The 9,897-nt window shown below is 40.4% G+C and overlaps 1 protein-coding gene across 1 annotated transcript in view; it reads right to left on the bottom strand.

Annotated features, from left to right (window-relative positions):
* Positions 1 to 5,206: 5,206 nt before the first annotated feature.
* Positions 5,207 to 9,897, bottom strand: part of LOC120730729 — an 89,014-nt gene continuing 84,323 nt past the window's right edge. Inside the window, exons 27-34 of the mRNA XM_040027187.1 lie at positions 9,115 to 9,324; positions 7,856 to 8,113; positions 6,987 to 7,247; positions 6,631 to 6,891; positions 6,414 to 6,495; positions 6,260 to 6,320; positions 5,487 to 5,698; positions 5,207 to 5,402 (exon numbers count right to left, since the gene is read on the bottom strand). Coding sequence (XP_039883121.1) covers positions 5,339 to 5,402; positions 5,487 to 5,698; positions 6,260 to 6,320; positions 6,414 to 6,495; positions 6,631 to 6,891; positions 6,987 to 7,247; positions 7,856 to 8,113; positions 9,115 to 9,324 — 1,409 coding nt within the window. The 3' untranslated portion in view covers positions 5,207 to 5,338. The remainder of the gene's footprint in view (positions 5,403 to 5,486; positions 5,699 to 6,259; positions 6,321 to 6,413; positions 6,496 to 6,630; positions 6,892 to 6,986; positions 7,248 to 7,855; positions 8,114 to 9,114; positions 9,325 to 9,897) is intronic.

Below are 9,897 nucleotides of genomic sequence, written 5' to 3'. Positions count from 1 at the left end.
CTCGTTACCTGTATGAATGGCACCTGTTTGAACTCATCATCTGTATAAAAGACACCTGTCCACAGCCTCAAACAGTCAGACTCCAAACTCCGCCATGGCCAAGACCAAAGAGCTTTGGAAGGACACCAGGAAAAGTATTGTAGACCTGCACCAGACTGGGAAGAGTGAATCTACAATAGGCAAGCAGCTTGGTGTGAAAAAATCAACTGTGGGAGCAATCATCAGAAAATGGAAGACATACAAGACCACTGATAATCTCCCACGATCTGGGGCTCCATGCAAGATCTCATCCCGTGGGGTCAAAATGATCATGAGAACGGTGAGCAAAGATCCCAGAACCACACGGGGGGACCTGGTGAATGACCTGCAGAGAGCTGGGACCAAAGTAACAAAGGTCACCATCAGTAACACACTACAACGGCAGGGAATCAAATCCCGCAGTGCCAGACGTGTTCCGCTGCTGAAGCCAGTGCATGTCCAGGCCCGTCTGAAGTTTGCCAGAGAGCACATGGATGATACAGCAGAGGATTGGGAGAATGTCATGTGGTCAGATGAAACCAAAGTAGAACTTTTTGGTATAAACTCAACTCGTCGTGTTTGGAGGAAGAAGAATACTGAGTTGCATCCCAAGAACACCATACCTACTGTGAAGCATGGGGGTGGAAACATCATGCTATGGGGCTGTTTTTCTGCCAAGGGGACAGGACGACTGATCCGTGTTAAGGACAGAATGAATGGGGCCATGTATCGTGAGATTTTGAGCCAAAACCTCCTTCCATCAGTGAGAACTTTGAAGATGAAACGAGGCTGGGTCTTCCAACATGACAATGATCCAAAACACACCGCCCGGGCAACAAAGGAGTGGCTCCGTAAGAAGCATTTGAAAGTCCTGGAGTGGCCTAGCCAGTCTCCAGACCTCAACCCCATAGAAAATCTGTGGCGGGAGTTGAAAGTCCGTGTTGCTCGGCAACAGCCCCAAAACATCACTGCTCTCGAGAAGATCTGCATGGAGGAATGGGCCAAAATACCAGCTACTGTGTGTGCAAACCTGGTAAAGACCTATAGTAAACGTTTGACCTCTGTTATTGCCAACAAAGGTTATGTTACAAAGTATTGAGTTGTATTTTTGTTATTGACCAAATACTTATTTTCCACCCTAATTTACGAATAAATTCTTTACAAATCCTACCATGTGGATTCATGGATTTTTTTTTCACATTCTGTCTCTCACAGTTGAAGTGTACCTCTGGTGCAAATTACTGACCTCTGTCATCATTTTAGGTGGGGGAACTTGCACAATCGGTGGCTGACTAAATACTTTTTTGCCCCACTGTATCTGCTTTAGGGTACGTGTTTGAGAATTATACCACAGAGTCAGGTACTTCTGATTTGAGGCCTTAGTTTTCACAGGAGCTACAGTATCCAGAGTCGTAGGTAGTGAGGAGGTAAAATTATTAACAAGATAATCGACCTCTGTTGGAGTAGTGTTCAGATAGCTGCTCTGCTCTATGTTGGTACAGGGCATTGAAGATGATAACAGTGGGTGGATTATATTCTTCAACTTAGTTACAGCGCTTTCAGAAAGACATCTACTTTGATAAAGTCTACTCTCCACTGCTGTGTAATCAATTATTGTAAATGTAAATGTTATCAGGAAATGATCAGACAGGAGAGGGTTTTCAGGAAACACTGTTAAATGTTCAGTTTCTATGCCATATGTTAAAACAAGATCTAGAGTGATTAAAGTGGTGGGTGGGTTCTTTTCCATTTTGAGAGAAGCCAATTGAGTCTAATAACAGATTAAATGCTATGTTGAGGCTGTCATTCTTAGCATCTACATGGGTGTTAAAATCACCCACAATAATTATTTTATCTGAGCTGAGAACTAAATCAGCTAAAAAGTCTGAGAAATCCGACAGAAACTCTGTGTAAGGCCCAGGTGGACGATAGATGATAACAAGTAAGACTGGTTTCTGAGTTTTACAGCTGGGGTGGACAATGTTAAGCATCAGGCTTTCAAATGAATGAAAAGTCTGTCTTGGTCTTTTATTAATTAATAGGCTGGTGTGAAAAATTGCTGCCACACTGCCCCCTCGGCCTGTGCTTCGAGATTTCTGGTAGTTAGAATGACTCGGGGGTGTTGATTCATTTAAACTAACATAATCATCCTGCTGCAACCAGGGTTCTGTAAGGCAGAGTAAATCAATTTGTTGATCAATTATTAAGTCATGTACTAACAGAGACTTGGAGGAGAGAGACCTAATATTTAATAATCCACATTTCACTGTTTTACTCTTTGGTTCAGATGTGGATACTGTATTGTTCTTTCTTTGTAATTGTTTATGTTTAAGTCTTTTTTTTTTTTTTGCTGGTTTTTAGTTTGTTTTTGTCTTTTTGGAAGCTGACACAGTCTCTATGGGTTTTTTGTGGGGGGGGGGGGGGGGTAGCAGGAGGAGAGAAGCTGCAGAGAGGCGTGTAAGACTGCAACTCTGCTTCCTGGTCCCAACTCTGGATAGTCATATTTTGGGGGGTTTAATAAATTTGTCCATATTTCTAGAAATGAGAGCTGCTCCATCCAAAGTGGGATGGATGCCGTCTTTCCTAACAAGACCAGGTTTCCTCCAGAAGGTTTGCCAATTATCTATGAAGCCCACATCGTTTCTGGGACACCACTCAGACAGCCAGCAATTTAAGGAGAACATGCAGCTAAACATGTCACGCCTGGTCTGATTGGGGAGGGGACCAGAGAAAACTACAGAGTCCGACATTGTTTTGGCAAAGTTGCACGCGATTCAATATTGATTTTAGTGGCGTAACCGGGTGTCATTACTGCCGACGGGAATTATGATTTTACTGAATTTACGTCGCCTGCTCTGGCCCCTGGAAGACAATTGACTATGGTTGCAGGTGTCTCTAGCTTCACATGTCTGAGAACAGAATCACCAATTACCAGAGTTTGACCCCCTGTGTGGGGAAAAACGGTTAGACACATGAACGGGTTGGTGGTGTACCTGGGGCTTCTGTTTAGGACTATGCTTCCTCCTCACTGTCACCCAGCCATCCTCTTTCCCCAGTTGCTTGGGGTCTGCCGGGGAACAGCTAGCGGGGCCTACGCTATCTTCGGCTGCACCAGCTACAGGGGCCTGGCTAGCTACGGGTGAATGAAGGGTGCGAAGCCGAGTCTCCAATTCAGTAATCCTGGCCTCCAGAGCTGCAAATATGCTACATTTGTTACAGATATCATTACTGCAAAAGGAGGCAGAGGAGTAACTAAACATCTGACACAATGAGCAAGAAAGTGCAGGAGGGACAGGTGAAGTAGCCATGGTGCTAATGAGTCGACTACAAGCTAAGCTAGCGAAACAGTACAGAGTAGGGGTGGGTTTTAATAATTGATTCATCGATTAAAATCGATTCTGGCTTGGACAGCGTGATATCGATTCATTAAAATCCTGAATCGATTTTTCTTATATAAATGTATTTTGCCCAAAATGCCAGAATCTCAGGTGAAACGTCATAAAATTTCAACAACCACCAAACATTTAAGACAGTAAACGAGAGCAGGTACACGGCTTCTGCACAAAGACGTAAACACACAGCGCGGACCCGCGGATCAGAATCAGTGAGATGTCGCCTTTCTCACCCGACGGCACGGACACGGTCAGGGCTGAAAGCCGACAGCTCGCTGATTCTGATGTTTCAGTGGGTCCGCGCTTTGTGTTTACATCCTTCTTGCGCTGATTCTAAAGCTGTTAGTTTTATCTCTCTCCAAACAATATTGACCGAACCAGCAGCAAAAGAAGATCCAAACTATGCTTCAGATAAACATCGTCATGGACTCCCTCTGACTTTTGCTGTTTTGCTTCCACCACGATAAAATCACACTTCATGCACAGCTCTCTCTCTCTCTCTCTTTCTCAGTGTACTTCAAGAACAGTTTCCCATCTAAAAATCTGTTTTCTGCATCATTCGCTTGCTTGTTACACACAAGACTACCGTTATTTACAGCGCTGTCAGGCCGCTGTTTTTTTTTTTTTCTTTTTACATACTTCCGAAAAGAAAACCTAATTTCTGCCGTTCAATACTGAACAAATTTAAACTTTTTAAAATTATGCAAAATGCGAAACGCTTAGCCGTGTCTCTAATAAAACCGCTGTAACTTCAGAGGTAATGTTCATAAGTTGATTAATGATTTTCTTTCGTTTTTGATGTACTGCAGAATATTTTTATAAAATCCCAGGCCAGGATAATCAGTTTCATGTTTTTCTGTGTTTTATCTTCAGCTACTTTGACACAAAGGCATCTGCTGTAATGCTCACACCTTTTGATAAAGTCTTGCGAGTGTCAGCTTCCTTTTTATAGATACAAAAATATGTAAATGTACTGATCTGAATTATAATATTTCTAACTGTCTGAGGCAAAATTTCCCAGATTCAAATCAAATCGAATTGAATCGAATCGTGATTGAATCGAATCGTGATTGAATCGATTCGGGACCTTGTGAATCGGAATCGAATTGATTCTAGAAATCAGTGACGATACCCAGCCCTAGTGTGAACGCACCGTAAGGAAGTAGAAAATATCAAACACACCAATACAACACCAGAGGCCTGAAACACTGATAAAACACGTTTTCAGTTTCATGTTGTCTAAACTAAAATGAGTCTGTGTGACATGTAGTCTCAGTTTCCTGTTCTTAGCTGACAGAAGCAGCACCTGGTGTGGTCTTCTGCTGCTGTAGTCTGTCTGCTTCAAGGTTCAGTGCTCTGAGTATTCAGAGATGCTCTTCTGCAGATCTTGGTTGTAATGAGTGGTTATTTGACTCGCTGTTGCCATCCTATTAACTTGAGGCAGGTTGTCCATTTTCCTCTGAGCTCAGCAAAACCCTTTCTTGCTGCTCACTGGATATTTTCTGTTTTTACAACAATCTTCTGTAAACTCGAGCGATGCATGTGTGGGAAAATCCCAGCAGATCAGCAGTTTCTGAAACATCCTATCCCAAGCGTTCCCTTCTTGACAGAAGGGAACGCTTGGGATAGGATGAGATGGAGGTAGATGATCTTCTGTGGTGAGCCCTAAAAGGATTAAATGATACAGCTATTAATACTACCGCCAAAGGACCTTCTAGGAAGTACTGATATATTTATTTTTAAAAAGGAAATTGAATTTTCTTTAATTAATTAAATTACAATAATTAAATTACAACAGTTACGAAAAATATTTTATTTTGTAATTATTATGTGTTTGTGTACAAATCCTGAATGGCTGTGGTTATGTTGTGAAGTCATTATTTGTTTTGTTTTTTTAAGACACTTTGAGTAAACCACAGAGTCATTGTTCATGAACGTTTGACTGTACTGTACAGTGTAAATGTATCGCCCCCATTTCCTTGACATCTTGTTCTGTGAAGGGAAAAAAGGATTTACATGATCAGTTTCCAATCAGATGTTTCCTTTAATTGTACGGCAATGAAAACTGTATCTCACCCTTGGGCTCTACTGGAATTGTCACATTTGACAGCAGTGTATTCAGCTTCATCTTTGTGTCCGTATAGCTGACCTGGGCCGATGTTGGAGTACAGAGCGTCTGCCTGATTCTGAGAGAAGTGGATGGTGCTGTAGTGAAGGTCATCCTGGTGACCTGATGGTTCTCCTTCTGCTACAGCTGACGGGGTGTCGTACACTGGATCCATGTTCACCTGATGAAACCAGAACTTGATACTTACTGTAGAAATACTTCAATAAGTATCGAGACTTTCTGGGTTTTTTTTTATTGATTATGGTCAATACTTCTTTTTTGAGAAAATTAAAAATATATATTTAGACCACACAAGGTTTTAAAAATAATCAATGTGATAAACTATGTCAGAATTAACATGTTAGAGGATTAGAGTGGTTAGATACTTAAAATATTAGTACCTACATTTAAGTGATGATCTGTTTAGTGGTATTTTCAAAAAACAAATCCAATATTGTTAAGTTCCTTTTGATTATTCAATTCAATTTGACCTCATCGGCCTGTTCCATTTATTGCCACAATGCAAAACAAATTAGAAATCCCATTGCACTGCATTCTAATATGTGTTGCTCATATTGATCAGCAGGGAATGTAGAAATGCAGGAAAACATATTGTGCTGAGATTACAATGCTCCAAAATAACTTGGCTTTATTTAAGATAAAGCTGTCACTCCAAGGTTACAGCTTTATTTTAAAGTGTGTTTTTAAAGTGTTTTTCTTTCACAGTGGAATACTTTCTCACCTGTTCTTCACTGGAAGGTTTCTCTCCATCTTTACTCTGTTGTGTGAACCACTTACATTTTCTAAATAGAAGACAAGAATTCAATGTAACAGCACATTTATGTATCAAAGAGATGACAGACTAATTGATTCATAAGAATCACAGAACTGCTCACCTAATGCACAGGCAAACCATGACCAGTGTGATAGCAAGGAAAACAGCAGTGATTGTACCAGTAACTGCTACTTTCCGTGTACCTGAGAAGTCATAAAGGATAATAGAAACAAATCAGGAACATCAGAAAATTCTTATACATGACTACACACTTAAAAGGTGTTCACCTGCATAGAGACCATTCTCATACTAAAACCATTCAAAAACCTCTAACTCACTTGCTACAGTAATCAGATGTAAGGTGGACCTATGTTGTCCTCTTGAGTTCTGGGCGTTACAGTAATAACTCCCACTGTGTTCAGTTCTAAATTCAGTAATAGTGAAGTTCTGTCCCAATGCTTTTGATGAGTCTTCACCCTCCTTGTACCAGGTGTAATTAGCTGCTGGATTAGCATCACTGCTACAGGTCAGAGTCACTGAACTGCCCTCCACTATCTCAGCAGAGGGACTCACTGACACAGAGGGAAACTTTGGACCATCTGGGAAAGTGCAAATATATATATATATTTGAGAGAGAGAGAGAGAGAGAGAGAGATACATAGATACTTGAAGTGAAAAATCGAATTTTACTTACACTTAACATCTATGAATCGAGAATTTGAGGTTATCTGTCCATACTGATTCTCGGACTTGCATGAGTAATTCCCGCTGTCCTCTGAGCTGATGGCAGTGAAATGATAGATGCTTACTGGACTTGCAAGCAGGGTTTGGTTCTCCTTGTACCAGGTGTGTTTAGCTGCTGGGTTAGCATCACTGCTACAAGTCAGATTGACTGAATCTCCCTCCACTATCATACCAGAAGGTGTCATTAACACAACTGACGTATTTGGACCATCTGCAAGATAGATCACAAATTTTAGGTAGATTGTGTGTTGCAGGACGTGGGGCAAGGTATTGTGATAAACCCCTTTGAAACATTCAAATAAAATTGTAAATTGTATTATTTTTTAACTGCTTCTTCACGAGCTATTACTGCTCAGTGTGTCCTAATGCATGACCAGGACTGAACTACCAGCCATCCAGGACCTCTACAGACAGGAAGGCCCTCCAGGTCGACTCTGATCCCAGCCACACACTGTTCATGCTCCTGCCAGGAGGTACAGGAGCATCCACACCCACATCAGCAGATTCAGGGACAGTTTCTAACCACAAGCCATCAGGCTACTGAACTGCTCAAAGTATTTTTACAGTAGTTTAAGTAATTTCTATTTATTTATTCTGCTGTTGTTATATTTTTATATTTTTTCTTTATTTATATGCATTTTCTTTTATTTTTGCCTTAATTACTTTATCTGCTATTTTGCTGATTATAATGTGCAATTTGCCACCTTCATATGCCAAATAAAACTTGAAACTTAATGTTAATAATGACAAGTATGAAGAAGGTGGGCATCATATGGACTTCTTTTTATTTTGCATTTACATAAATAATTCTTTACTCACATTTTACATTAATGAAGATAAATTCAGATATCCTCCTTCCCAGCACATTTTCAGCTGTACAGTAATATTCTCCAGAATCAGAGGGTTGGATGGACTGGAAGAACAGCTGTTTTTCTTTACTGACCAGTGTTTGAGCCTTCCTGTACCAGGAATACTTAGGTAATGGGTTAGCTTCACTGCTGCAGGTCAGAGACACTAAACTGCCCTTAATGATGTCACCAGGAGCCGTCCTCGTCACCGAGGGAACCTTTGGAGCATCTGGACAACAAAACATACATGAATGTGTTATTAGCCTTTAACTGTGTGTCACTGTCCAGAGTGATGATGGTTGAGCTGCACCAGCTACTGGAAATTCTGTCGCTTGTGCCTGTTTTTAATAACTGTGAAAAGATGCATACTATAATTTCTTCTACAGAGTATTTTGGCGTTGTCACTCATCCTGGTTAACAACAAATAAAAATGAAAGAAACATAGTATTTTCTAACTTCATACTATAAACTCATCAGCAATACACAATCTCAACAAAAGTGAACACATACCTAGAGGCAAAATAAACCTGCTACAGGAAGCCAGTGCCATAAGTGTACCAACAAACACAACACAGTCGAGTCGCTGCCAGTCTTCTCTTTACTAAAGATACAAATATGAGCAGCAAGAGTGCATGAACAAATTTTGCTGGAATGATCATGTCAAAATAGAAACTGAGTGCTGTGTTTGGAGAAAGGAAAGCACAAGGACAAAAACTGGTCCTCTGCGAAGCAGTCTGATAGTCACATAGGCTGAGCCTTTTTTTTTGCTCAGCCTCAACAACTCTGCATCATCAGTGGAGCAATGAACTCTCCATCATCAGTGGACCAATGAACTCTCCATCATCAGTGGACCAATGAACTCTCCATCATCAGTGGACCAATGAATTTTGGATTATTCTCGTAAATTCTACATTAAAATAGCAGTAATTGATATCTGTGAACTAAATCTAAGAAGCAGTTGAGCAGTAAGACAAAGTTGTTTCACTGTTTGATTACAAACAGCCAAAGATAATTTTCAGGATTAGTCAAAGATCACTGGATAAGATGGGTGGATACGATCACTTTAATCATTTGATGTTTTTTTCTTGGTTTCTCTTTAAATATGTTTCATATACAATACTTATCATATTTACTACTTGTACTTTATTCACATAATTTACTCTGTCTGTAATATAACAACTGACGATCAAAGATGATCATTTGTTAAGTGGCACTGTGACGTAAACTCACACACTGTGTTAGAGCGGTGACCCTCGTAAGCACAGGAGTAGCTGTCGGGACCATCAGCATATTTTGTGTATAAGGAAGAAGATTCTCCAAGAATTTCCTCTTCATTCTTATACCAGACAAAGGATGAATGACCAGAAGGAAAACAGCTGCTCTGACAGATCAGCTGTGGGCCAGTGGAGGACCAAACCACCTGTACCTGTATATCTGGATCTGCAAAGAAAAATGTCAGAATTTACCTGACTTAGATCCACCGTTAACAGGTTGCTTTTAAGTATGCAGTAGAATATTGCTCTGTATAAGTATTACAAGCAGTGTTGGGTGTAATGTGTTCCAAAGTAACACTTTATTGTAATCACATTACATTTGTCAGTAACACATTCATGTAATTTTTCTGCTTGCACTACAATCAGCTGATTTTCGTTCATTTGCAAGAACTAGGGCTAGAACTAGAACTAGGGCTGTCAACGTTGACACTTTTATGCGTTAGCGCCGCATTAACGCCCGTTAACGCCGCATCATGATTAACACGATTAAAATTTTTAACTCAATCAACCCATTTGGAGCGCAGAATGACTCAAAATCCTTCAAATGTCTCTGTCACTGCATTACGAGCAGTTTGTTCAAAGTTTCTCCATTCTGTGCTCCAGATGGGTTGATTATATTAAAAATTTTATTCGTGTTAATCGTTATCATGCCGCGTTAACGTTGAAAGACCTAGCAAGAGTGAAAAAGATGATAGAGGGGTTCTGAAACTTTTCAACTTTTTCAACTTTTCAGGAACAA

The sequence above is a fragment of the Simochromis diagramma genome, unplaced genomic scaffold (assembly GCF_900408965.1).
Source record: "Simochromis diagramma unplaced genomic scaffold, fSimDia1.1 OVJJ01000362.1, whole genome shotgun sequence".
NCBI lineage: Eukaryota > Metazoa > Chordata > Actinopteri > Cichliformes > Cichlidae > Simochromis > Simochromis diagramma.
The sequence above is the reverse complement of the archived record's forward strand: the minus strand, read 5'-3'. Positions and strand labels throughout refer to the sequence as shown.